This window comes from Pseudorca crassidens, chromosome 20 (genome assembly GCF_039906515.1).
Source record: "Pseudorca crassidens isolate mPseCra1 chromosome 20, mPseCra1.hap1, whole genome shotgun sequence".
Lineage (NCBI taxonomy): Eukaryota > Metazoa > Chordata > Mammalia > Artiodactyla > Delphinidae > Pseudorca > Pseudorca crassidens.
The window spans coordinates 14,896,640-14,923,960 of record NC_090315.1 but is presented as its reverse complement, the minus strand read 5'-3'; the positions used below and the strand labels follow the sequence as shown (position 1 = coordinate 14,923,960).

At 54.1% G+C, this 27,321-nt stretch overlaps 1 protein-coding gene and 1 long non-coding RNA gene across 5 annotated transcripts in view; one reads left to right on the top strand and one right to left on the bottom strand.

The window, feature by feature from the left end:
• The window catches only part of RYR1 (ryanodine receptor 1), a 117,656-nt gene that overhangs the window by 52,315 nt on the left and 38,020 nt on the right, over positions 1–27,321 (top strand). For 3 of the 4 annotated variants that reach the window (XM_067718094.1, XM_067718091.1, XM_067718095.1), the window contains 34 exons: positions 804–944; positions 1,341–1,504; positions 1,614–1,692; positions 1,953–2,042; positions 2,499–2,639; positions 3,010–3,084; positions 3,183–3,258; positions 3,598–3,721; positions 4,006–4,121; positions 5,885–5,952; positions 6,048–6,169; positions 6,638–6,687; positions 7,110–7,170; positions 7,300–7,538; positions 10,027–10,108; positions 10,636–10,766; positions 11,005–11,337; positions 12,391–12,631; positions 14,465–14,552; positions 14,663–14,755; positions 16,532–16,702; positions 18,245–18,304; positions 18,572–18,709; positions 19,271–19,383; positions 19,576–19,672; positions 20,120–20,226; positions 22,041–22,092; positions 22,225–22,293; positions 23,486–23,585; positions 23,894–23,973; positions 24,067–24,143; positions 25,094–25,167; positions 25,810–25,827; positions 26,889–26,969. In XM_067718094.1, the coding sequence (XP_067574195.1) occupies positions 804–944; positions 1,341–1,504; positions 1,614–1,692; positions 1,953–2,042; positions 2,499–2,639; positions 3,010–3,084; positions 3,183–3,258; positions 3,598–3,721; positions 4,006–4,121; positions 5,885–5,952; positions 6,048–6,169; positions 6,638–6,687; positions 7,110–7,170; positions 7,300–7,538; positions 10,027–10,108; positions 10,636–10,766; positions 11,005–11,337; positions 12,391–12,631; positions 14,465–14,552; positions 14,663–14,755; positions 16,532–16,702; positions 18,245–18,304; positions 18,572–18,709; positions 19,271–19,383; positions 19,576–19,672; positions 20,120–20,226; positions 22,041–22,092; positions 22,225–22,293; positions 23,486–23,585; positions 23,894–23,973; positions 24,067–24,143; positions 25,094–25,167; positions 25,810–25,827; positions 26,889–26,969 (3,751 nt within the window). The remainder of the gene's footprint in view (positions 1–803; positions 945–1,340; positions 1,505–1,613; positions 1,693–1,952; positions 2,043–2,498; positions 2,640–3,009; positions 3,085–3,182; positions 3,259–3,597; positions 3,722–4,005; positions 4,122–5,884; positions 5,953–6,047; positions 6,170–6,637; positions 6,688–7,109; positions 7,171–7,299; positions 7,539–10,026; positions 10,109–10,635; positions 10,767–11,004; positions 11,338–12,390; positions 12,632–14,464; positions 14,553–14,662; positions 14,756–16,531; positions 16,703–18,244; positions 18,305–18,571; positions 18,710–19,270; positions 19,384–19,575; positions 19,673–20,119; positions 20,227–22,040; positions 22,093–22,224; positions 22,294–23,485; positions 23,586–23,893; positions 23,974–24,066; positions 24,144–25,093; positions 25,168–25,809; positions 25,828–26,888; positions 26,970–27,321) is intronic. The other variant, XM_067718093.1, reaches the window with a different exon arrangement.
• On the bottom strand, positions 24,623–26,243 carry LOC137214396 (uncharacterized). Its single transcript, XR_010938886.1, has 2 exons — positions 26,030–26,243; positions 24,623–25,031 (listed from the first exon to the last, which is right to left on the bottom strand). It is a non-coding gene; the product is annotated as an uncharacterized lncRNA (long non-coding RNA).

Here is a 27,321-nt window from a genome sequence, read left to right as displayed (position 1 = left end):
CGGGCAGCGGGCCCCATAGAAACCTCTTTAACATTCACGTTGCGTCATTGGTGCCTCTAACACTCCCTAATTAGCGTTTAATTCGCATAACAGTGAGCCAACCCCACCTTAATTAGCATATATTTGCGTGGGGCACACTTTTTCTAATTAGCATGCTTATTTGCATGCTTAGACCACCGGCCTTCCACTATTCAAATGACTGCATTTATATGAGTAAATAGTACCACAGCTATCCTGAATATTTGCACACTGTCTCTCCTGTTATATTTTCATTTGCATGCTAGTTTGCATAAGGAGATACCCCCAACTCAGATATTTTAACGATTTTGCATAATACATCTAAATCAGCCCCCATTTCAAATTTGCATATTGGCTGGTGGAGGCTCTCTTCCCAGCTACCACGTGTTTGCATGGGGTGCTGCCTATGTTTCTATTTGCCATGTTAATTCACATAAGCACAGATCACTTCATCCGTATGCCCATTTGCACATAACCCTACCCATGGATTAATATCTGCATGCTTATTTGTATAAAGAACACCAGACAAATCCAGCTCTGATTTAATGCGCATCCTGACTCTGAATTAGAGTGCCAAATTTACACAATAAACTGTCCAGGACCACTTCCCAATACACATGCCTTCCCCCCTTTATTAGCATATCATTTGCATAATCCACACCTCCTTCATAATTTAAAAGCACTGGCACCTCCCACCCCCACCCCGGGGCCTCCCTGGGCCTTCATTCGTCTGCCACCTGTTTATGTCCCCCTCATTTATGTGTCCCCCTCTTGTTCCCACCCAGCTCCTCACCAACCACTATGAGCGTTGTTGGAAGTACTACTGCCTCCCCACAGGCTGGGCCAACTATGGGGTCACCTCGGAGGAAGAGCTGCACCTCACCCGTAAACTCTTCTGGGGCATCTTTGACTCTCTGGCCCATAAGGTCTGGGCACCCAAGGGCCCTAAAAGAAGCCGGTTTGGAGGGTCTGGGGCCCGAAGTCAGGGATCCAGAATGAAATCCTCAAAGTTGGGGGTTCAGGGAGGGAGGCAGTTCTGCAGGTTTGGATCTAGGAGAATCTATGAGTTGGGTCTCTGGTTTGAACATTATGGAAGAGGGAATGGGCCTCTAGTTTGGGGGCTTGGAGGGGGTAGCATAGGGGTGGTTTGAGAGTCCAGGTGGGTCTGAGGTTTGGGTTTCAGGGAGAGAGACCATACTTCATGTTTGAGGGCTCAAGAAAGAGGGATGATGATTGGAGGGGTGAGTTTGAAGTCCTGGTGCTCCAGGATTTGAAGGCTCCGTCAGGCCTGCAGTGACACCCCCCCGCCCTGACCTCCCCAGAAATATGACCCAGAGCTGTACCGCATGGCTATGCCCTGCCTGTGTGCCATCGCAGGGGCCCTGCCCCCCGACTACGTGGACGCCTCATATTCATCCAAGGCTGAGAAAAAGGCCACGGTGGATGCCGAAGGCAACTTTGATCCTCGGCCTGTGGAGACCCTCAAGTGAGGCCTGGGGGCAGGAGGGGGGCCTGGGGGCTGGGAGAAGGAGAGGTTTCAGAGGTGGAAGGAGGGGCCACAGCCCTAACATCTGCTGACCCCACCCTACTAATAGTGTGATCATCCCAGAGAAGCTGGACTCCTTCATTAACAAGTTTGCGGAGTACACACACGAGAAGTGGGCCTTCGACAAGGTTGGCGTCATGGTCCTCCCCTCCCCAGGAACCCCCACCCCTGCCAGCCTTCCTCAAGACCCCAGCTTTCCCCCAGACCCAGATCCTGCCGGAGGGCCCCAGATTTCCCTGAGACCCATAACTCTTTCTGGGATTCACAGCCTCCTCTGGAACCCTCAGCCCCTCTAGGGTTCCCTCTCAGTGTGTGTCCACACCTCATCCTGCTCCCACGCCCAGCTCCATAGTGACACTGCCCCCACCTGTCCCCTCTCCACCTCCAGATCCAGAACAACTGGTCCTATGGGGAGAACATAGATGAGGAACTGAAGACCCATCCCATGCTGAGGCCCTACAAGACGTTTTCGGAGAAGGTGACCAAGCCTTGGCGCCCAAGTTGGGGGTCCAAAATTTGGGGGATCAGGGAGGGGTGAGGCAGCTTCGTGGGCTTGGATCTAGCTGGATCTGTGGGTTAAGGCTTCCCATCCATGGACTTTGCCTTTCCTCAAACTTGGCTGCCTCCCCTAGACCCCAGACTCCTAGTGTCCCTTCTCTTAGAAAGAGTTGGAGAGACTGGGTTTGATTCCTTGACCATACAACTTAACTTCTCTGAGTCTCATGTATAAAAGGGGATAATGAGAGTTTGGGAATCTCTGTTACAGGACAGGTAAGACACCTGGATTGAATTCAGACTGGACCACTTCCTAGCCACATGGTCAGGGCTTTCCCCTTTTGGGACACTGGAGGCCAGTGAGGCTGAGCCAGGGGCTCCTACCTCCACCTCCCTCTCACCCCATTCCACCAACTCCACTCCTTCCTGTCTACCCCAGGACAAAGAGATTTACCGCTGGCCCATCAAGGAGTCCTTGAAGGCCATGATTGCCTGGGAATGGACGATAGAGAAAGCCAGGGAGGGTGAGGAGGAGAAGACGGAGAAGAAAAAAACCCGGAAGATATCCCAAAGTGCCCAGGTGGAGGCGGGGCTGGGACAGGGGGCGGGGTCATGAGGGGGTGGTGAGCGGCTGGAATAAGGGGCAGGGCCAGGAGAGGGTGGGGCCAGGCAGGAGGTGGGGTCGAGAGGGGGATAAGGGCCACGGGGAAAAAGGTGGGGTCAGCAGAAGGGGAAAGGCCAGGAGGGGGTGCAGGAGAAGGCTGAGAGATCTGGGAAGGGAGAGGGCATGGGTCTGAAGAACTGCAAAGGGCAGAAGAGAGGAGGGTGGCTTAGAGACAGGGACTTAAGGAGAGGGCACAGAGGAGGGGTGTAGGGCCAGGTAGGGGGGATAAATTGGCTTGGGGGCTGGGCTTCCTGCTAGTCCGTCCATCTTTCCCTTGTCTCCCCAGACCTATGATCCACGGGAAGGCTACAACCCCCAGCCCCCCGACCTCACCGGAGTTACCCTGTCCCGGGAGCTGCAGGTGAGTCTTCTGATCCTTTATTTGGGGACTGGAGGTGTCTGTAGGGAGAGGAAGACATCCTCTGAATGTGGGCTTTGACCCTTTGCATCCTCTCCCAGGCCATGGCAGAGCAACTGGCGGAAAATTACCACAACACATGGGGACGGAAGAAGAAACAGGAGCTGGAAGCCAAGGGTGAGGCACCCATCCCACGCCGCACAGACTCCCCTTCGCCGTAGTCCCCTAGTCACAGGCTCCGGAGTCATAAGGGCCTGGGTTAGAGCTGTGTGACTTTGAACAGTTGCTTTCACCCCACTGAACCTTCGTTTCTGTGTCTCTACCATGGGGATAACCACAGCATTTACTCCTGTAGGGCTGTGGTGAGGATGTGAGGAGACTCTGAAAGCAATGTTTGGTTATTCTTATCTCTGTCTTTATTACTATAATTATGCACACCCTCAACTTCAGGAACCACTTCAATGAGCAGCCTGGGTCAACCCCCACGCCCCTGATTTCTGGTCTTTGCTGCCCCAGGTGGTGGGACGCACCCCCTGCTGGTTCCCTACGACACGCTCACGGCCAAGGAGAAGGCACGAGATAGAGAGAAGGCCCAGGAGCTGCTGAAGTTCCTGCAGATGAACGGCTACGCGGTCACCAGGCAAGCGGGCTGGAAGGCTGGCCCGGGAGGGGTAGGGAAAGTGGGCGGAACCCCGGCAAAAGCTGGGATAGGTGAGTCCTAGGTAGCGGAGGCGGAGACAGAGAGAGGAAGATGATGGGGGAGGGGCCTGGGGGCAGAGGCGGGGCCAGAGAGGGGAGGAGCCTAAGAAGGGTGGGGCCTGGAAAGCGGAGGCACGGCCTGGGGGAGTCCAGGCCGAACTGGAAAGAGGCGGGAAACACGGCGGCTCTGCGTCTGGGCTGACCTCTCGTTCTGCGTGCACGCAGGGGCCTTAAGGACATGGAACTGGACACGTCTTCCATTGAGAAACGGTTCGCCTTCGGCTTCCTGCAGCAGTTGCTCCGCTGGATGGACATTTCTCAGGAGTTTATCGCCCATCTGGGTATGGAGAATTCCCTCCCCGTCCCCGCCCTAGCTGCAGTTTCACAAAGGCACCCAGTTCATTCATTTCTCCTTCCTCCCCTCATCTAATCATTGTGCCAGACATTGTTCTAGGGGTTGACAATAAGACAGTGAACAAGAAGACAAAGATCCCTGTCCTCCTGCAACTTACATTCCTGTGGTGGATTCAGCCATTTAAAGTCGGAAATAAGGAGATCACTGAGTGTGTCAGAAAGTCATTAGTGTTATGGGAAGAGGAATACACTAGAGCTAGCTAAAGAGGGTTGGGAGTGTGGGCCGGTTGTAATTTTAAACGGAGTGTTCCAGGACTTCTTGGCAGTCCAGTGGTTCAGATGCTGCACTTCCACTGCAGGGGTCATGGGTTTGATCCCTGGTCGGGGAACTAAGATCCCACGTGCCCTGCTGTGCGGTCAAATAAATAACTAGAGTATTCCAGGAAGCTGGGGAGAGAGCTATGTGGTCGTGTGGGGAGAGTATTTTAGGGAGAGGAACAACCAGTGCAGCGGTCGCTGATGTGCGTATTAGGAGGCCCATGTGGCTGAAGCAGAGTGACAGAGGGGAAGAGTGAGAGGAAATGGGGTCAGTGACAGGCAGATCGTGACGGGCTTTGCAGGCCATGGTGAGGACTGTGGCTTTTTGCTGTGAGTGAGATGGTGCCACGGGAGCATTCTAAGCAGGAGAGGGCCCTGATCTGCCTTGGGTGTTCACAGGCTCCCTCTGGCTGCCTGTGGGAGCAGACTGAGGGGGGCAGGAGCAGAAGAGAGTGAGAACTGGGCAGATTCTGGATCTATTCTGAAGGCTGAGGCTGTTGGGATGCCCCACAGATGCCTCTTATATACCACTAAGAATCACAGCTGGGCCCCCTATGATCCCTTCCTGCTTCCCCTAGAGAGCCCCAGCATTCCCCTTAAGAGCCACCCAGGAACCCCCAAATTCCCTTCAGGTGAGTGAGTGGCCCAGCAGGATTCACTCATACATCTCACCCCAAATCCCACGTGAGCCAGACCTCCATGCCGCACAGCCTCCTGGCAATTCCCTCTCCTCCCTGAACCTCAGTTTGCTCATCTGTGAAAGGGGGATTCTGTTCACCATAACCAGCTACAGTTCTGTCACTTATTTGCTGAGTGACCTGGAGTGAGCTATTTCACCTCCATTTCCTCATCTGTAAAATGGGAATGAAGGACCAAGTATACAGGCCTCCAGGTTGGGAGGAGATTGTGCAAGAACATTTCTCACAGTGCCAGGGGACATAGCGAGTGTTTAGTAATTGGAGCCTTATTTTTTATTATTATTATTATTTTAATAGTACTATTAGTTTAATAATATGAATTATTACCGTCACTACGATGATGATGATGACGACTGAAACAGATTTCCACTTTAAAGTTGAATCTAATCTGTCTACATTGACTTCTTGTTTCATTCATTCATTCCACATCTACTCAGTGCCAGATACTGAAGTTCAGAAAGAAAAGGACTTGTGATTGGTGAGGAGGGCGATGTTCCATGGCCTTACCCCATCCCAGTTTGTCCTCCTCCCCATTTTCAGTCTCAGGAAGGGTTTGATCAAGGAGTTAGGGAGATCAGATGAAAGATAGGGGAGAGAGGTTTACCTCAAAGCCAATACAAGTGACTTCATACCAGGAGGCAATCTCCTATCATATCCCAACCCTGCCCCCTCAGAAAACCCTGAGTTCCCTAGCCTTGAAGCCACCATGACCCCTATTTGCCTTCCCCCACCAGAGGCTGTGGTCAGCAGTGGACGAGTGGAAAAGTCCCCTCACGAACAGGAGATTAAATTCTTTGCCAAGGTGAGAAGCGGGCTCAGAAGCTGGAGGAGGCTGGGGACTGGTAGGCTCTCCTCTCTCTTCACCCAGTCCCCTTCGTCTCTTCCCCACGCCCCCAGATCCTGCTGCCTTTGATCAACCAGTACTTCACCAACCACTGTCTCTATTTCCTGTCCACACCAGCCAAAGTGCTGGGCAGTGGTGGCCACGCCTCCAACAAGGAGAAGGAAATGATCACCAGGTGCGCCCCCCTGGGACCTGTGACTCACACCCCTGACCTCACCGCATTGTAATCCTGGATCTTTTCCTCCCACGCTTGGACCTTAGAGGCTCTGTCCTAGGTGCTGGGCACTGATCAGTCTACCTGCAGAGGTGATGGAAGGGCTATAGGGTGACCAACCGTCCTGGTGTGCCCCAGGACATGGGACTTTCAGGCAACCTGGGACTAATTGGTCACCCTGTCAGAAAGGCAGACCGGACTCCCCACCCCCAGCATACCAGTTACTGCTTGTGACTTTCAAGCCGGTTCATCTCTCTGCCCCTCTGCACCCCCTCTGTCTCCTTCGTTTTCTCCCCCATCATCCTTTCTCCTCCTGGCTCTGTCTTCTGTCCCTCTCCCCCTGTCTTCCCTGTCCCTCCTCCTCTCATTGTGTCCCCTTGGTGTCCTCGCTCCCTGTTTCTCCTGTCCTGTTTCTTTCTCTTTCTTCAGCCTCTTCTGCAAGCTTGCCGCTCTTGTCCGTCACCGAGTCTCTCTCTTTGGTAAGTAGCTCTGCTCCCGAGCCCTTCTCTCCAATCTTCCCTCTCTTCCCCTCTTCACAACCCCTCGCCCTGAAGAAATATGGCCCCGGTTCATGCCTTAATCTGAACAACTTTCACTGTGTTCTTCCTCTGGACTTGCACATGGAGTGGGTGGTCCTGGGGACAGAGCAGTGATGGGATAGTCCTGGGCCCTGCCGTCATGGAACTCTCAGACTCATCACCAGACGGTGACGGCCCAGAGGTCAGGGCCAGGATGGGGGAGGGACAGGCAGGGGGATCACAGCCAGGATGAGGGAAGGACAGGGGCCTATGGGAGTCTAGGTGGGGTGGGGATGGATGAAGAGAGATCAGCTGAGTTGGCTGTAGAGGGAGGTACTGTCCCCATAACCCTTTCTTCACCCAAGCCCAACTTCCTCCCCAAGGGACGGATGCCCCAGCTGTGGTCAACTGTCTTCATATCCTGGCACGCTCCCTGGATGCCAGGTGGGACTAAGGGTCGTGGTGCCCACTCCCATTCTAACCGTGCTCCCACCCCCAACCCCTGTGCTCCTAGACTCCCCTCAATCTTGAATCTCAGATTCTGAAGCTGGTTTGCCCCCACTTCCCTGTTAGGACCGTGATGAAGTCTGGCCCCGAGATCGTGAAGGCTGGCCTCCGTTCCTTCTTTGAGAGTGCCTCGGAGGACATCGAGAAGATGGTGGAGAACCTGCGGCTAGGCAAGGTGTCGCAGACACGCACGCAGGTGAAGGGTGTGGGCCAGAACCTCACCTACACCACCGTGGCCCTGCTGCCTGTGCTCACCACCCTCTTCCAGCACATCGCCCAGCACCAGTTTGGAGACGATGTTATCCGTAAGGGCTCCTGATCCCAAGGGCAGTTGTTGGCGGGGGGGGGTGTCAGTTCAACCAACACCACCCACCCCAGTGTGCCTGATAGAATCTGCAGGTGTTTCAGTGTTATATTTATTGAGAGGATTCATTGCCATAAGCAAAGTGTGCATTCAGTTCAGAAAATTGATAGGTAAGAGAATGAGTTAATCAGAGCATTAATTCCACAGTTCTAACAAAAGAACCTAAATCACCGTAGCTTAAACAAGTGACAGATATATTTCTTTTTCATGTAACAGTCTACTGGTAGGTTGATCATGATGTCAGAAGCCCAGATTCCTTCCATCTTGTTGCTCTGCCATCCTTGAAATATTGCCTTTATCCATATGGTCCAAGAGGGTGCACCACCACCTTCTCATTCTAGCCAGTAGGAGACAAGAGAAGACAGAGGAGGGCACCTCAGTTCTTTTAAAGGAACAACGTAGAAATGGCTCACATCACTTCTGCTCACATTTATCCTATTGGCCGGAACTTACCATATGGCCACATGTCACTGTAAGGAAGGCTAGGATGGTAGACTTCATTCATGTGTTGAGCTAAGTATGGAGGTCTCTTACCAGGAAGAAGAGAAGAGCAGGAAGAAGGTAAGAGCAGATATTGGGAGTCAATTGGCAGTGTCTGCTGTATTTATCCTACCAAATGGCACCTACAGTGTGTGACCCAGCCTGGGATCTTGTAACATAATGCATACAGTGTGTAACATAATGTTGTTAATGAGACACGGGCAAGATAAAACACCCAATAAGGGGTGATGACATTGTATGTTCAGGTACTCAAAAAGCCCTACAAGAGGTAGAGCATGGCAGAGGCAGGAAACGACAGGAAGAGCTGGTGGGAGAGATGTCTTGGAGGCCGAGGAGATAGGCTGTAGAGGGGAGGCATCCAGATTGAGGCCCTGGCCTGGGACCTGGAGACAGTGGGGCCTCCATGAGACAAGTTGGAAGAAATAACAAGTTTGAGGGAGATGCCTAGGTCAGTTTGGGGTTCGGTGGTTGTGAGGGGCCCAGGGGATCGGAGGCATCCAGGATGGGCTGTGGGGACCGAGGGGTAGGGGAAGCCTGCCTCAGCTCCCTGCTGATTTGACATTGACAAAAATTTTAAAGAAGTAGCTCTTGGATGGGGTTCTTTCCCGGCTCCATATTTTTTTTTCGGCCTCACCATGGGGCACGCGGGATCTTAGTTCCCCAACCAGGGATCGAACCCGAGCCCTTGGCAGTGAGAGCAAGGAGTCCTAACCACTGGACGGCCAGGGAATCCCTCCAACATTTTATTCTGAAATTTTAAAAACATACAGAAAAGTAGAAAGAAGAGAATTGTTAACAATCTGCCCCCTTTGTTTTGCCTTTCACTTTATGAGTGAAAGTATTTCCAAACTTTTTGTTGAACTTTTTGTTTTTAAATTTATTTTAATTTATTTTTGGCTGCATTGGGTCTTTGCTACTGCACGCGGGCTTTCTCTAGTTACGGCGAGCGGGGGCTACTCTTCGTTGCTGTGTGCCGGCTTCTCATTGCGGTGGCTTGTTGCGGAGCACATGCTCTAGGCACGCGGGCTTCAGTAGTTGTGGCACACGGGCTCAGTAATTGTGGCTTGTGGGCTCTAGAGTGCAGGTTCAGTAGTTGTGGTGCGTGGGCTTAGTTGCTCCGCGGCATGTGGGATCTTCCCAGACCAGGGTTCGAACCTGTGTCCCCTGCATTGGCAGGCAGATTCTTAACCACTGCGCCACGAGGGAAGCCCTTGTTGAACTTTTGAATGTGAGTTGCACACACACAGTGACACCTCATCCCTAAATACTCAGCCTGCAACACCTGAATGTTACAGAACGTTCTCTCGTGTACCCACAATATCAGTATCACACCTAACCTGACTATAGTTAAATTTCCCTATTACCCTCAAAATGTCTTTGATTTTTTTTAAAATTCAGAATTCAGTGAAGTTTCTCCCATTGCATTTGGTTTTTATGTCTCTGTTGTCTCTTTTCAATCTAGAACAGTCCCCCTGCCCTCTTTTTGCCCCATGACATTTAGGAAGTGGATGAGGTTCTTAACCTGGCCTTCTGGGGTGGGGGGTATGTGGATAACCAATATTGAAGTCACAATTGGATGTCTGTTTGCATTTGCTGGAGAGAATGTCCATCACATCATCAAGAGATCCGTGACTCCTCTCCAAGAACAGCTAGCCTTCACTGAGTGCCTCCTGTGTGCCCTGTTCCAATTGCTTTCTGAGTATTAACTCATTTAATCATCACAACAACCCCATGAGGAAGATACTATAATTATCTACATTTTACAGAGAGGGAAACTAAGGCCGCGAGAGAGTTGGTACTTGCTCAAGTAACAAAACTTGTAAATAGCAGGCTGGCTCTACAGCCCCTGCTCTTACCCGTCATTTGGAGACAAGGGAGGGGGTTAGAGAAGAACCGGTACGGACCCTCACCCTCCCTCTTTCCCTCAGTGGATGATGTCCAGGTCTCTTGCTACCGAACGCTGTGCAGTATCTTCTCTTTGGGAACCACCAAGAACCCTTACGTGGAAAAGTAAGGAGAGACAGCCATAGTTTGGGGCTGGGGTGGATACTTTGGGGCCCCAGGGCGGGGAGGGCACAGGAGAATATGGGGGTGAATGAAAAGCCGGGAAATGGTCAAAGTCTTCAAAAGACGTCCGCATCGTGGCCACTGCAGTTCCTAAAGATGACCACGTGAGGGCGCTCGGAGGAAGGCCGGTGAAGAAAGTGGAGGCCACTGGTTGGGGGCCAGGTGGGCACAGGCGCTTGGCGGCCAGGATGCCAGGTTATTCTGGGCTGGCAGGGGGTACGCAGAAACCCTGGCGGCCCACAGGAGCCAGGCATGCTGGGGGCACTGGGGAGGGCCGCTGGCAGTGCCAGAATCACCGGTAGAGCAAAAGGGCACTCAGGAAACCCAGGGAACCGGCCGCATTGGTGACCACCAGTGAGTGGCATCTCTGCCCCAAAGTGTCCTGGGGAGAGGCACTTCTGTGAGGAAGGGACTGGGATCCAGGACAGGGCAGCGGGGGCGTGGGAGCTGAGCACAGCCTCGTCTTCCAGGCTTCGGCCAGCCCTGGGCGAGTGCCTCGCCTGCCTGGCAGCGGCCATGCCGGTGGCGTTCCTGGAACCGCAGCTGAACGAGTATAACGCCTGCTCAGTGTACACCACGAAGTCTCCCCGGGAGCGGGCCAGTAAGTCGGGCGGGGCTGGGGCAGCTGTCCACGGTTATATTCCACCTGCACAGGTTCCAGGGAGACCCACTGTGGGTGGTGTGGCCCAGTCGGGGCTCTGAGGGGCTGAGGATTCCTCAGGTTGGGGGCGCTCCAGATTGGGGAACCCCAGAGTTTTTGGGTGCTCTGGGCTATGGTGTGGACACTGAGGTCTGGGCATGATGGGTTGGCATGCCCTGACCCCCTCCCCGCACCCCAGTCTTGGGGCTCCCCAACAGCGTGGAGGAGATGTGTCCTGACATCCCGGTGCTGGAGCGGCTCATGGCAGACATCGGGGGGCTGGCTGAGTCGGGGGCCCGCTACACAGAGATGCCGCACGTCATCGAGATCACGCTGCCCATGCTGTGCAGCTACCTGCCCCGCTGGTGGGAGCGCGGACCCGAGGCACCCCCGCCTGCCCTGCCTGCAGGGGCCCCTCCCCCCTGCACAGCCATCACTTCCGACCATCTCAACTCCCTGCTGGGGAACATCCTGCGGATCATCGTCAACAACCTGGGCATTGACGAGGCCTCGTGGATGAAGCGGCTGGCTGGTGGGTCTGGCGGGTCTGGGGCTCCGGTCCCTGGGCCTGATGGCCTCAGAGGGAGATCCCGGGGTCCATGGTTTTCTGGGAGTGAGGAGGAGTCAGAGCTCAGTTTTCTCGGGGTCACAAGGCCAGAGGTCATCCTAAGGGGTCAGAATCTCAGGCTGAGGTGGAAGCATGGGTCCTGGGAGTCCTCCAGGCTGGAGTCTGAATTTCTGGAGCCTTGAAGAGGGTTAGGTCATGGGTTAGAAACTGGGTCAGAAGGCTGAGTTCCTTATACAAAGGGTCAGAGGACCAGGTCAAATATCAGGGTCCCCAATATGGACAGTTAGGGTTCTGGGTCAGAGATCAAGAAATGAATCTTTAAAAGATTGGGGCTCCTGGTTCAGAAGTTCCATGTCAGGGGAATTCTCTGGCGGTCCAGTGGTTGGGACTCTGGGCTTTCACTGCAGGGGCCTGGGTTCAATCCCTAGTCGGGGAACTAGGATCCCACAAGCCACACAGTGTGGCCAAAAAAAAAAAAAAAATCATGACTTGTAAGTTCCTTGTCAGGAGTTAAGTTTTGGATCAGGGCCAAGCTAGAGATCAGGGCTGAGGTCAGAGGGCAGGGTCAGAGGTCAGAGGCTGTGGTAAGAAACCAGGGTCATAGTCAGAAATCATGTGGTGAGGTGTGTCGGGGTATAGACCAGGTCAGAGGTTAAAGACTGGGGTGAGATGTCATAGGCTAGGGTAAGATATCAGGTTAGGATTCAGTTGTTGGAGTCAGAAGTCAAGGACTTGTGTCGGGCTGAGGGGTCACAGTTTCAGGTCAAGGGTTAGGGTTGGGATCCAGGATCAGGGGCTATGTCAGAGGTCACAGCCCGAGGTCAGGAATGGGTTCAGAGGTAGAGGCTGGGGTCAGAAGCCAGGGTCAGGCTGGGGTTGATGACAGCTGCTGGGTCAGAGGTACAGGTCGGAAGTCGTGGGATGGGAACAGAGGTCAGGGGTGGGATCAGAGGTCTTAGGTCAGGTGCTGGAGTCAGTGGCCGGCCAGCAGCACCTGCGCCCCCTCTGGTTCTGCAGTGTTTGCCCAGCCCATCGTGAGCCGGGCCCGCCCTGAGCTCCTGCACTCACACTTCATCCCCACCATCGGGCGGCTGCGCAAGCGGGCAGGGAAGGTGGTGTCCGAGGAGGAGCAGCTGCGCCTAGAGGCCAAGGCGGAAGCCGAGGAGGGCGAGCTCCTGGTGCGGGATGAGTTCTCTGTACTCTGCCGGGACCTGTACGCCCTCTACCCGCTGCTCATCCGCTACGTGGACAACAACAGGTCAGCATGTCCCCAGCCGTCCCCCCACACACCCCAGCCTGACCCCTGGCTTCCTTGGACCCCATCTGACCTCTCGCCTCTGACTTGCTATAAACTTGTTGCAATTCTCACTCAGTCCTACCCAACCTTCTGACCCCCAGCCCTTGTTGCTTATGGACCAACAAAAGCCAGCCTGTGTTTTCTCCCTTTCTGCTCCTTTAAACCTCCTGAATCTGAGGCCCTGTGGGAGCTGCACTATCGGCCATAAGGAGCCGTACTTCTCTCCCCCAGCACTGTGTCTTCAGGCTTGGGTAGACAGGATGCCTGATTTGTGCAGTGAAGTCCAATGGTCAGGCCCTCCTCCATCACTGAGAGAAGAAAGGAAGATAGTCCAGATCCAGCCAGACTAATTTCCCCCAGAAACATAGGTCTTTATAAAAGGGCAAGTGCAGGTATCAACCAATTGCTAACATCTCCCTAAAATCAGAAGCAACGTTTAAAGAATTATTGAGTCTTAGGTGCAGCCAAATCCAGGGATAGTGAACAAGATTCAACTCCATGTTCCCTCTGGGTTGAAAAAGATTTTAAGGTTGCATCAGGGCTTTGTGAGAAAGGGTGCTTGGATTGATTAGCTATGTCTGTCATGGGAGCTGAAGCAGGAAGCAGTGGTATGCATGCTGTATACATCCTTGTACACCCATCTTTGTGCTCATGAGTGGGTATCGCTATAGGGTAGATTCCTAGGAGTAGGAGTGTTGGGTCAAAAAGTTTGGGCAAGTAAAGTGAGGTATACTCACACAGTGGAATATTACACGGCAATGTTGCAACACCCAGCAACATGGATGAATCTCTCAAACATCAGGTTGAATGAAAGAAACCAGAAAATTTTAAATAGAGTACATATTGTATCATCTATTGGTGTAACATTCAAGAACAGACCAAACTAATTCATCGGCTAGGGGACTTCCCCGGTGTTCCAGTGCTTAAGACTTCGCCTTCCAATGCAGGGGGTGCAGGTTCGATCCCCGGTCAGGGAGCTAATCCCACATGACTCGCAGCCAAAAAAACCAAAACATAAAACAGAAGTGATATTGTAACAAATTCAATAAAGACTTTAAAAATGGTCCACATCAAAAAAATCTTTAGGGGCTTCCCTGGTCGCCAGTGGCTAAGAATCCGCCTGCCAATGCGGTGGACATGGGTTCGAGCCCTGGTCTGGGAAGATCCCACATGCCGCGGAGCAACTAAGCGCATGTGCCACAACTATGGAGCCTGCGCTCTAGAGCCCGCGAGCCACAGCTACTGAGCCCGCGCGCCTAGAGCCCGTGCTCTGCAACAAGAGAAACCACGACAATGAGAAGCCCGCGCACCGCAACTAGAGAAAGCACGCGTGCAGCAGCGAAGACCCAATGCAGCCAAAAATAAATAAATAAAATTATTTTTAAATCTTAAAAAAAATTTTTTTTTAATCTTAGAAACAAAATTTTCTTTAAATGTTAAAAAAGAAATTCATGGTCTAGAAGTCTGGATAAGGGCATCTTTCAGACCGGGGACTGGAAATGTTCTATTTCTTGATTTGGGTGGCAGTTACACAAGTGTGTTCACTTGGTGATAATTCATCAAGTTGAAACTTTGTACGTAATACTTCAATAAGAAGGTTAGAGAAAGAAGAAACAATTTTTAAGGAAAGGTCATTGATAATTTTTAAATCATCTGAATGGCCAGATTACCCTAGAAAGCTCTATCCCTCCCATTGGAGTCTCCGATCCCCTCCCCTGAGGTCTGTCCATGTGGGCCCCTTCTGTGGGGGTCCCTGCCCTCATCCCTCACCAGCCCCTTCCCCTGCCTGCCCAGGGCACACTGGCTGACCGAGCCCAATCCCAATGCGGAGGAGCTGTTCAGGATGGTGGGCGAGATCTTCATCTACTGGTCCAAGTCCCACGTGAGTCCCCACCCACCCTGCCCCTCCTCTCTATAAGCCGAGAAGCTGCTGCCCAAAGATGCCCTCCCCCACCCTGTCTGATCCCCAACACTGCCTCCCCGCACCCCCAGAACTTTAAGCGCGAAGAGCAGAACTTTGTGGTCCAGAATGAGATCAACAACATGTCATTTCTGACTGCAGACAGCAAGAGCAAAATGGCCAAGGTGGGTGCTTTGCTCTGGGAAGAGAACTTCGCAGGGAGGGAGGGAACAGCTTCCTGGGCTTCCTACCTGAGCCCTCCTCACCCCGCCGGCCTGCCCTGTCCTAGTCACATTCCCTGCAGCCCTCATAGCAGCCCCATCTCCCTCCTTCTTCCTCCCCACCTCCCCCTTCTCTCATCCCCACCTCCTCCCTCCCGTCCTTTTCCTTCCCCCCATTTCCCTCCTCTTTCCCATCTCCTCCCTCCTCCCTACATGCTTTCTCCTCCCCGTCACCCTCCTCCCCATCTTCCTCCCCATGTCCCTCCGCCATCCCAATTTCCTCCTCTCCTTTCACCCACTTCTTTCCTTCTATCCCATTATCCCACACCTCCCCCTTTCCTCTCCTCTTATCCTTCCCAGAACTGCCCCCTAAAGGACAGGGTCTAGAGAACAAACCCACCACCCTGAGTGAGGTCTGGAAATGCCCAGCTGGGGGATTTGCATCAGGGTGGGGCAGAGGAGCTGCGCTTAGGGCTGACTTGGAGGGGGCCTGGGGTTCTCGGAGGGACTGGGGTAACACTTCTTGTCTCTGTCTGCAACCTGATGAAGCAGGTGGGAGATGTACAGGTCAGCCCCACGTCTGGGACCTTCCGCATGGCTCTTGGCTAATACCCTCTACTGCGCTCCCAACCCCAGCCTCTGCTCTGCCTCCAGAAAGCCCCTGCCCCTGTTCCCCAGCCCCCATCCTCTTTCTCTTCCTCCACCCCACCTCCCACCAACCATTCCCTTCCCGGCCCTCAACTTTTGGCTGTTGAATTTTTTTTAACTTTTGTTTAAAAAAAAAAAACCAACTCCCCTCTCAGCTTTCCCCAAAGCTTCAAAGCATTTTGGGCTGAGGTCCCAGGGAATGGGAATGGGGGTGGGAGAGGCACGTGCACGGTTGGGTTTAAGGCCTGGGCTCTGGAATCAGATGGACCTGGGTTAGAATCCTGACTCTTGGCAGTTAGCTGTGTGACCTTGGACAAGTGTATTAACCTTGTGAGCCTTGGAGGGCATCCAGTCAGTGGCCCCCCAGCCCCAGGGCTCTGTGAGGACCCAGCGAGACGCTGCATGTGCTGGCACATGGGTCACGCTCCACGTCACAAGCTGGCATGGATGTGGCTCCGGCCGAAGCTTGTCACCGGGGCTTCTCATTGGCATGACTGGGGTGGCCCAGGCCATGGGTCTGCACCCAAGGCTCCAGAACATGGCTGTGGGACTCTGTGCTCTGTGCTTCTGCTTCCAGATCTTTCTGGATCTTTCTTGCATCTTCTGTCTCCTTGTTTGTCTCAGTCTCTCAGTGTCTCTCTCTCTCTCTCTCACTTTTTCTTCCAACTTCTCTCGTCTCTTGGGACTCTTTACGGTTCTACATCTTCACTTCACTCTTGGGAACTCTGTCTTGGGCTCTGAAGGGGGGGTTGTAAGTGTTATGTAGGAGCAGGAGGGGTGTCCTACTGAAAGTTCTGGGGGGATTCTGAGAGAAGACTGCCAGAAGTTGAGAAAGCCTGGAATGGAGGGAAATCTGGAAGGATTTGGGATAGAAGTTGGAATTTGGGATAGAGGCTTGGATCTGGGAGGGTCTAGGGTCAGGGCTGGGGGTCTGAAGTGAAAGATTAGCAAGGTCTGGGGTGGAAACTGGCATGGGTGGGGGCTGCCTAGTATTCAGGCGGGGGCTGGAGTGTGGACAATGGTAGCTGGTTGGGGCTGGAGCAGGGGCCAGGCTGAGACTCAGGCTGGCGCTGAGCCCCCGTGTCCCCACAGTCAGGTGGCTCAGACCAGGAACGCACCAAGAAGAAGCGCCGGGGGGACCGGTACTCCGTGCAGACGTCGCTGATTGTGGCCACGCTCAAGAAGATGCTGCCCATCGGCCTGAACATGTGTGCACCCACGGACCAGGAGCTCATTACACTGGCCAAGACCCGCTATGCCCTGGTGCCTGCTCAGCCCCTTTCTGAGAACCTACCAGGATCCCACTCAGCACCCCCACTGAGCCCCTGGGACCCTACTGAACCCCCAGGATCCCACTAAGGCCCTCCCTTAGGACCCTACTGCATCCTTCTCCAGGAGCCTGAGGATCCACTGGGCCTCCTAGGATGCCCTGAGCCTCCCCACAGGATACTTGGGATGCTGTCAGAACTCTGGGACCAAAGGACCCTAACTGGGACCCCACTGGAAACTGGAAAGGCCACTGAGAGCACCACACCCCTGCCATGCCAGACCTGCTAGGAACCTGGGGACCCCAGCTGAGACCCCATGAGCCCCCCGAAACTCCTCCAAGCCCTCTACCAGGACCTCCCCAAGTCCCTCGGGACCCACTGATCCCCTCGTGACCCCATTGCCCCCCCCCCGAACCTCTGGGTTCCCACTGACCTCTCCAGCTCACCACATCTTTCCTCAGGACCCACTGAGCCCCTCGTGACCCCACTGGCCACCCCCCCCCCCCGAACCTCTGGGATCCCACTGACCTCTCCAGCTCACCACATCTTTCCTCAGGACCCTGCTGACCCCTCCCCCGGGACTCTGTTGACACCCACCTGAGCCCCCAAAGACTCTCGGGCCCAGTGAGCACCCTGTGACCCTAAGTAGCCCCCAGGATCCTAATGGCTTCTTCCCCAGGACACACTGAAACCTTTGAGGTCTCAATTGACCCTGCCCCTGAATCCTTCTAAGCCCTCTGGGGTTCCAAAGAGGCCTCCCGGGACCCCTCTTATCCATTGTATGGGATAACAACCCCCCTCCCTGATCCTTTGTGGCCTCAGGGACCCAAGAAGCCCTCCCAGGACTCTGCCCCAAGACCCCTAGAACCCCAGGACCCTGCTAAGCACCCTGACAATCTAACCCGAGGGCCCTGAAGACCACTGACTCTCCCCTGATATCACAAGCACCCCCTTTCTCCTCCTAGGACCTGTTGAGTACTGCTGAGATCCCTACGAGCCCTCCTGGGCCCCTCTGCCCACTTACTTCGTCATGAGGGCCCCCTCTCCTGGGACCCTAAGGAAACCCCACCCTACTGATCCCTCCCTTAGCCTCCGTGTAAACCCCACCAGTGACTTGGGTGATCTGCCTGACCCCCTATGACCTCTGCTGACCTTATCGTCTCCTTCTAATCCCCCTCGCCCACCTCTAATCTTCAGAAACTCCCTGCCCATCTCCCACTTACTCCCAGCCCCACTCTGACCCTCTTCTGACCTTTCTTGACCTTTGGGGATAGCCTCATGTCACCCCCTACCTCCTCTCACACCCCCAACGAGGCCCCTCTAATCCTGTCTCTTCAAGGTTCCTCTGTGGCCTCTGATGCCCTCTAGGACTCCTCTCTGACCACTCCTGACCTGTGGATCCTTTCAGTTTCTCTCAGATCTTCCCCACACAAGCCTCTCACCAGTTGCTGGGGTGATGGGGCTGGAAGGGAAAGGGTTGTAGGTCAAGGAGGACGCTTGGCCCTCCAGAGTGACCCAGCCTGTCATGTCTCCCCAGAAAGACACAGATGAGGAGGTCCGGGAATTTCTGCAAAACAACCTTCACCTTCAGGGAAAGGTACGCCTCCTCCTCCTCGTGCAACCGAAACGGGCATGTCAGGTTAACAGCAAGAGTAACAGCCGACGTTTGAGCACTTACTATGTATCAGGCATCGAAAGAGGAACCTTGTATTCAGCACCCCAGTGAATCATCACAGCATTGAATGGGGGGTGGAGCGGCCGGAGAAGCCCACTCTGAGCAGAGGGGCGCTTCGAGAAGCCCGGCTGAGAGAGGAGGGAGCGGGCAGGGGAGGGGTCTCATACGGACCGTCCTTCCTCCTCTCAGGTCGAAGGCTCCCCTTCTCTACGCTGGCAGATGGCCTTGTACCGGGGCCTCCCGGGCCGCGAGGAGGACGCTGACGACCCGGAGAAAATCGTGCGCAGAGTCCAGGAAGTGTCTGCAGTGCTCTATCATCTGGAGCAGGTGTCTTACTACTGAGTTGCCGAAGCTTGCGTCTCTGGGCGGGGCCTGGGGCGGTCCTTGAGCCTGTGGGCGGGGCCTGCGGGTGAACCTTTGGACTCTGAGCGCGGCAAGGGGCGGGCCTTTAATCTGTTGGGTGTGGTGACAGTTGAGTTTAAAGCGAGACTTAGGATGGAAACTTTGATCTGGGGGGTAGGACCTGGCGCTAAATCTTGGGCCTGGGAACGGCGACAGGGGCAGAACTTTGGGTCTGCGAGTCAGGCCCGGTGAAGACGCCTTGACTCTCCGGGCAGTGCCTTGGGCGGGCCTTGAGATGGGGGCGGGGTCTGGGTAGTGGCCCCGGGTCTGCGGGCGGGGCGGGCGTAGGAGGGAAATTCCAGTCTGATAGCAGAGTAGTACAGGTCAGAACCTTGACTCTGTGGGTGGAGCCAGGGTGTTTCTTCGGCCCTGTGAGTCGGGCCTGAATTTGGACATGGGCACTGATGGGCAGTTTCACTCGGGGCTGGAAGTGAGAATCAGACCAGGGGCAGAGTCTGGAGACGTGACAGATAATCCCGCCTCCAGATCGAGCACCCTTATAAGTCCAAGAAGGCCGTGTGGCACAAGCTCTTGTCCAAGCAGCGCCGGAGGGCGGTCGTCGCCTGTTTCCGCATGACCCCCCTGTACAACCTGCCCACGTAAGACATCCCCCCTCACCCATGGAGGAGGGAACCTCTAGGGGCCTTGGAGAAAGAGTGGCTAAAGAGGCAAGAGGATGGAGTGTCAACCCCAGTGGGGTTTTGGGGAGTGGTTAGGGGAGGAGATATGTGGGAGGACAGAGAGGCGTGGACGGGGAGGTCTCGGCGACACCGCACATCTTTCCCCCAAAGGCAACGGGCCTGTAACATGTTTGTGGAGAGCTACAAGGCGGCGTGGATCCTGACTGAAGACCACAGTTTCGAGGGCCGCATGATAGATGACCTTTCAGTGAGCTGGGGCCTGCCTGGGAGTGTCGGGGCACAGTGGGATAGGACTGGGGCCCAGCCGTCCATTGTACACCTCCAGGGGTGGGTCGCCCTTCGCACTGGGGGGTATGGGGACCAGGGCCGGGTGAAGGATGTGGGGGGAGAGAAAAAAAACAGCCCAGGGCTTCCCTGGTGGCACAGTGGTTGGGAGTCCGCCTGCCAATGCAAGGGACACGGGTTCATGCCCCGGTCCGGGAGTATCCCACATGCCGCGGAGCGGCTGGGCCCGTGAGCCATAGCCGCTGAGCCTGCGCGTCCGGAGCCTGTGCTCCGCAACAGGAGAGGCCACAGCAGTGAGAGGCCCGCGTACCGCAAAAAAACAAACAAACAAAAACAGCCCAGCAGGGCTAGGGGGGAGACAGGTGGGGACCCTAGAAGCCCCTCCCCCGAGCCCCACACCTCCCTCCAGAAAGCTGGTGAGCAGGAAGAGGAGGAGGAAGAGGTGGAGGAGAAGAAGCCAGACCCCCTGCACCAGCTCGTCCTGCACTTCAGCCGTACCGCCCTGACTGAGAAGAGGTGAGGGCCCTTCCTAGGTCCCAGAGAGAAAGCCGCGACCTCTGCCCACTCCCGCAACCTCCCTGTCACTCAAGAGAGACCCTCTGTGTGGGAGCCCCATAGCGGATCTTCTAATATCATTTTACTAGGACAGGCAGAGCTCCCACGTACCACTGTGCAGACTGAGCACTTCACAAGGGCATCTCCTCTGAAGTGTTCATGTCACAGGCAATATTGATTTAGGCTTTTTCTAGAAGGAAATGTCTTGCTCAAACAAAATCAATGTACTACAGTATATTATAGGGAGAAAATCAGAATATTATGACAAATTTCCAACAGATGGCAGTGAGGAAGGGGGGCCTTTGTCTATTTCACACAAAAGCTTCGTGTGGGCTAGTGGCAGTCATGGGAATAAATAGCAGTGTTTATTAAATGTTTTTTTATGTGTCAAGCATCATGCTAAACACTTGACGTATAGATCCTCTCCCTTAATCGTCACACTATGAGATAGATATTATTATCAACGTTTTTTTTTTTTGTGGATGAGGAAATAGAGGCACAGAGATTTGTTTTTCTTATGTAATATCAAGTCAGGAGGTGGAGAGTCCAGGGCTGGGCAGTGGCACAATGACACTGACAGGGACCCAGACTCGTTCAGGATTTCTGCCCTGCCATTCTGAGCTGTTGCCTGGTGGTTACAAGATGGATGCTGACATCCAGGCATCATGACCACATGTCAGGCAGAAAGAAGGGGAAAGGCTTTCCCTTAAGCAAGACCAAAACCTTTTTGTCCTAGGAAGGTTCTCCCTGGTGGGTTTCTGCACATGTTTCATTGGCCAGAATTCTGACATCAGGCCACCATCAGTTGCAAGGGAGACTGGGAAACTGAGTATTCTGTTTTCTGTCCTCTGGGACGGCAATGACCCTGGAGTTAGACTGTCCAGGTTTGAATCCCAGTACAAGGTTTGAATCCCAGTACAAGCTCCATGGTTTGAATCCCAGTACAAGCTCTATGACCCTGGCGAAGAAGGATCTTTGTGCCTCAGTTTCCCTCGTCTGTAAAATGGGGCTAGTAATCCAATTGACCCTTGAACAATGCAGGGGTTAGGGATACTGACCCTCCATGTGGTCAAAAGTCCAGGTATAACTCTATAGTTGGCCCTCCATATCTGCGGTTCTGCAGCCATGGATTCAACTGGCCATGGATTGCATAGTACTGTAGCAGTGTTTCTTCTTAAAATGCACATGTAAGTGGACCTGTGCAGTTCAAAACTACATTGTTCAAGGGTTAACTATATATTTACCTCATTGAATTACTGTGAGGATCAATTTGTTATTATATACCAAGCGCTTAGAACAGAAACCACCCTAGAGTAAACTCAGTGGGTGTTGGCCATTACCTCTGCTGTTATTAGTATTATTATTACAGAGGAGACCTAAGGACGTGGTTGGTCATAGTTGTCAGGTGAGCCAACCAGTTGTCAGGTGGCAAGATGGCCCCAGAAGCTCCAGGCTTCCATCACACCATCACAGCAACCCCAGTGGAAAGGGAGCAGCTCTATCAGTAGCTTCAGCAAAACTCCCAGAATGAATTCCAGTGGACCAGAGTGGATCACATGACCATCTCTTACCTACTATTGTAGCCAAGCAGATAGAAAGTACTGATTGGCTCAGCCTTGATCACACGCCCAGTCTGGCAATGGAGAGTCCTACCCCATCTAAACCACACAGCCTGAGCATGGGGAGGGGTGGCTCTCCAAAGGAAAACTGGAAGCTGTTATAAGATGGGGTTCCTCTCTCCTGGGTCCTGACTGTCTCCCCACTTACTTCCTCAGCAAACTGGAAGAAGATTACTTGTATATAGCGTATGCCGATATCATGGCAAAGGTGAGGCCCTGCCCCCATTTAGGGCGGGTTCCCTTCCCCCTCAGCTGCAATGCCTGTCCACTGAAAGGGCTGGAACTGGCCTGGGGTATCTCTTCTGTTCACCATCATCTCTAACTGATGCCCTATCCCCAGAGCTGCCACCTGGAGGAGGGAGGGGAGAACGGCGAAGCTGAAGAAGAGGAGATTGAGCTTTCCTTTGAGGTAGGTGGGATCAAGCAGTCCCTGAAGAAAGGGATGGGGGATCCTGACTTCATTATCCCCCATTCAGTCAGCAATGCTCTGGGCCCGGCCCTAGGCGGCACGGGCAGAGGGGTCAGGGCGGGGGGAAGCCAGGGAAGCTCAGGGGGTCATGCGGGCCCAGGCAAGACGCCTGATCCAGCCCGGGGGGAAGGGTTTCAGGGAGGGTTTCTCAGAGGAAGGGATGTCTGAGCAGAAGGATAAAAGGAATGTGCCAGTTGAAGAAAAAGGGAAAGGTGTTCCAGGTAGGGGCACAACATACGAGAAGGTCAGGCAGGGAGAGAGAGCTCGTAAATGCAGTTAACCCGTCCTTTCACTCATTAAGGTGATCGGCAAGCATTTCCCCAAGTTTCTCAACATATTTTGTGTCAGGGTCCCCTTTGGCATCGGATGAACCCTTTCTCAGAATCCTGTACTTAAATGTGTAAAACGAATCCAGAGCAGAGGAAACAAGCATATTGAAATAGTTATCAAAATATTGCTTTAAAAATTTGTGACACAGTAATAGTCGTACTTCTCTATTAATCTACCAAATAACAAGAACTAACAGTGGATCCAGGAGCTACTGTAATTGATAAGTAGTGATGAACATAAGTGATATTTCAAGGGAATTCCCTGGTGGTCCAGTGGTTAGGACTCGGTGCTTTCAATGCCGGGGGCCCGGGTTCAACCCCGCAAGCTGCGCAGTGCGGCCAAAACTAAAAAGGTGATGTTTCGAGATGTCTTTAAAAATGATGTGATACGGAAACGTCTGTGATGTGTACGGATGACACAACCACGGATTCTGCTAATGTTGTTGTGATTTATGGCCTCATCCATAACGGAAGGAAATGCTACATTTCAGAGGGAGGATGGGAAATATAAAAGTATAACTTTTTTCCCCATCCATGTTCACAGACCCCCTGGGATTCTATCCATTAACCCCTTGGAGGTGCATGGGGCCAGGTTACGATTGCTCCATGCCCAGCCCTGTGTAGGTGCAGGAGGCAAATCGCAGACTTAAGTCCCAGGGGATAGAAGGAGCTTACAGTTGAAGGGATGAGCCAGGGGATGTGGCTGGAGCAGGAAGGCAGCGGTGAGGGCAAGGCTGTGAGGGGGAAAGGCTGAGCTGGTGAGCCTGGACTCACCCAGCTCCGTGGGCCGGGCTCTGCTGCAGGAGAAAGAGATGGAGAAGCAGAGGCTCCTGTACCAGCAGGCGCGGCTGCACAACCGGGGCACCGCGGAGATGGTGCTTCAGATGATCAGTGCCTGCAAAGGTGCCCTGCGCGTGCATTCAGCTCCTCCTGAGTGAACCCCCCCTGTCCCCAGCCCACTCATCCCCTGTGCACCCAGCGGGCACACTCTCCCACCCCTCATGCATGTGGATTGCACTCACGCACTTGCCTTGCAATTTCTCACCAATTCCTTCAGTCCTGATCACCCCTGCATACACGCCCTTGCACTCTCCTCTGCCCCATTCTCTGACATCCCCCGGGATGGCTGTTTTCTGGTGAGTGAAGAACACTGCTCCCAAACTGAGTGGACCATCCGTTGCCTGCCCCGCCCCCCAACCCATCCCCTGCAGGAGAGACGGGCGCCATGGTGTCCTCCACCCTGAAGCTGGGCATCTCCATCCTGAATGGAGGCAATGCCGATGTGCAGCAGGTAATGGGCGAAGGCACTTGGGAGGGGAGCTGGGAGGGGTGGGAGGTTCCTGTGCGACCCCCAGTTCCCCCTCCACTCCCACCCCCTCTGCAGAAAATGCTGGATTACCTGAAGGACAAGAAGGAAGTTGGCTTCTTCCAGAGTATCCAGGCGCTGATGCAAACCTGCAGGTGGGCTCTAGTGCACATCTTTAGTGAAGCTGCTTGGTGTAGCCGAGCCCCCAGTCCTCGTACCACCTCCGGTTCCAGGTCTGTTCTCTTGGTTCCAGGAACAGAGACACACTCAGACCAGCTCAAATAATAGGGAGTTTATTATAAGGATTCACATGGAACGATAAGGGAGGCAAAATGCCACAGACTTTAAGAACGAGTTGTATTAAGGATCCAGACAGCTGGAACCGGAAGGTTGTTGAGTCTTCAAGGGACACTCAGGCAGCAGGGACTTGGGGCTCTTTCCGATGACCCCTATTCGTGTGGCTGCACTGCCGTCTGCCTTTGTTCTCCTCTTGCGGTTGACTGACTTTCGCTGCCTTTCTGAAGCTTTTGCTAATTGATGGTTTCTGTTTCCTTCTGATTTCAACTTTTATACATTTCATCCTTGCCCCACCTGACCTCACAGCTGCCACTGCATAGCTTCTATCAGCTCTTGGTTTCTGCTTCCTCTTTTTTTTTGTTTAAGATGTTGGGGGTAGGAGTTTATTAATTAATTAATTAATTTATGGCTGTGTTGGGTCTTCGTTTCTGTGCGAGGGCTTTCTCTAGTTGTGGCAAGCGGGGGCCACTCATCATCGCGGTGCGTGGGCCTCTCACTATCGCGGCCTCTCTTGTTGTGGAGCACGGGCTCCAGACGCGCAGGCTCAGCAGTTGTGGCTCACGGGCCTAGTTGTTCCGCAGCATGTGGGATCTTCCCAGACCAGGGCTCAAACCCGTGTCCCCTGCATTAGCAGGCAGATCCTCAACCACTGCGCCACCAGGGAAGCCCTCTGCTTCCTCTTGATTTCAGCTCACTCATGGTTTATGACGGCTCACCACCTTCCACCGTGGGGAAGCTACCAGGCTCTGGAAGAGAGGAGGGCAGAGGCCTCAGTACGTGTTCACCATCTTTCCTTTCTTTCCCTCAGTGTCCTGGATCTCAATGCCTTCGAGAGACAGAACAAGGCAGAGGGGCTGGGCATGGTGAACGAGGATGGAACCGGTGAGGCCTTCTTGGGCTTCCCTCTCCCTGGGGCATCCCCTTCTTTCAGGATCCACCCCTTCCCCCCCCAATTGCCCAGAGCTCCCTTCCACCAAGACACCTTCCCTCCCCAAGAGCGTGCCCAGGTTTCCCCCCTGCAGTGGTCCCCAGTCCTGCCTCCCCCCCATTCCTCCAGAGTCTCCCTCGCCATGGTCCCACCCCTGGGTGTCCTTCTGTGTTCTCTCACCCATCACCACATGGACCCCACCCTCCACTTGCCCCAAGTCTCCAGCCCTGGTTGCTGTTCTCTCATTAATGTCCCTAATCCGAGTTAATCGAGTCTCCTCTTTGCCGTGTTGTGACGTGCCTAACCTTTCTGCCCTGATCCTCGCCTCCTGCCTCTTCACCTGTACCTACCCGTCTCTCTCTCTCTCTCTCCCCTCTTCTTTCTTCCTCTCTGCTTTTACCCTCTTCTTGTTCTCTTCTTTGCTTCCTTGCTCCTTGTCGCTCTTCCTCTCTGTGGGTTGTTCCTCTCTCTGTGTCTGTGCCTTCATGCCTGACCATGTCACTGTGTGTGTGTTTCTGTCCGTCTCTCTGTCCCCTTCTGCCTCCTTTTCCCCTCTTTTCTTCTGCTTCTTCCTCTCATCCTGTCGGCTGCCCCAGTCATCAACCGCCAGAACGGTAATTCCCCTAGTCCGTTTCCCGCGCTATGCTACTGCCACCCCTTCCTTCTAACCCCGACCCATCCCCTCCACCTGGGGGCTGAGGATCTGGGTCATCCAGGGGAGGGAGGGTCCATGCCCGAGGAAAGTCTCGAGATCAGGGGTCCAGAGACCAAGATTCGGATCCCAGATTAGCCACTAACAACACATGGGACGCTTACCTTCCGTAAGCCTCAGTTTCCCCATGTGTAAAACAGAAGCTAGAGAAGATGGCAAAGATCCCTTTCCAGATGGATGTTCTCGGACTTCCAGACCCAGATTCGCAGTCCCGAGGTGGGGTGAACCCCTCTCCCACCTACCCTGCTCTCTGCGCCCGCGACCCCACGTTGATCGAGTCTGGGGCTCCCATCCACCAACCAGATTGGTTGCCCCCAAGCAGCCACTCTGATTGGTGTGCGTGCCTCCTCTACGCCTGCTCTGGTTGGCCCGAACCTTTGCTATCTAGCCTTCCCTGCCCCACAGCCCACAGTGATTGGCTTCTTTCAGAGGCCCGTTCTGATTGGTGCATGTTTACATGCCTCCTCCTCTGCTTCTCCTGGATTGGCTGCTTTCAAGGCTTCTGAGCCAATTGGCTGGCTTTGGATTCCCATCCCCCTGCTCAATCCCCTCCTGCTCAGAGCCTTTGCGTGAAAGTGACTCTGACCCCCCGTAATCCATTAACCGCCCCACACTGTCCTGGAGGGGGGCTGAGGGAGGTAACAGCAGCCCGAACCTCTGCTAGGTCGACAGACACTCCCAGCTGTCACACAGGTGGTGACATCAAAGGGACAGTGATATTGTAGACAGATACTTGAGGCCCCAGCTTCATGACTCAGGGCGCCTCAGTTTCCATCTGCTGATGTCCTAGACTCTGGTGTCATGGATGCCCGGGGCCCTCATGCTGTCTTTAAAGGCGTGGCTGCTCCTCCCTGCGCGCCCCATGCTTTCTGCATGCGTGTGCAGTGTGCGTGGGCCACGTGCATGCGTGCTGTGTCCTGGCGCATCTGATCCCTCTGGCCCCTTCCCCCCTCTTCCACCCAGAAGAGAAGGTCATGGCAGATGATGAATTCACCCAAGACCTGTTCCGATTCCTGCAACTGCTCTGCGAGGGGCACAATAACGGTGAGGAGGAGGGGTGGCTGACATAGAGAGAAGGCCAAGGTTTGGGGTCGGTCTGGAAGGGTTGCCTGAGTTGATCTCCAGTCTCCTCTTCCCCTTATCAGTGATGGCCTCAATGCCCCCATCCAGGCCTTGTCCTCAATCCCATTGTCGTTCATTCTTTACTCCCAGCCAGTGTCTAGTGCTGCCTGCCCACCTTCCTAAATCTCTCTTGCATGTCTGGAGCCTAGCCGCTTTGCTTCACTTTCACCTCCTCTAGCCAGTCCAATTCCCCAAAAGCCATCTGCCAAAACCCAGTTTGGCCCCAAATCAGTTTTCACAAAGGAGCCATTTGCCACTTGCCACTTTTCCACAG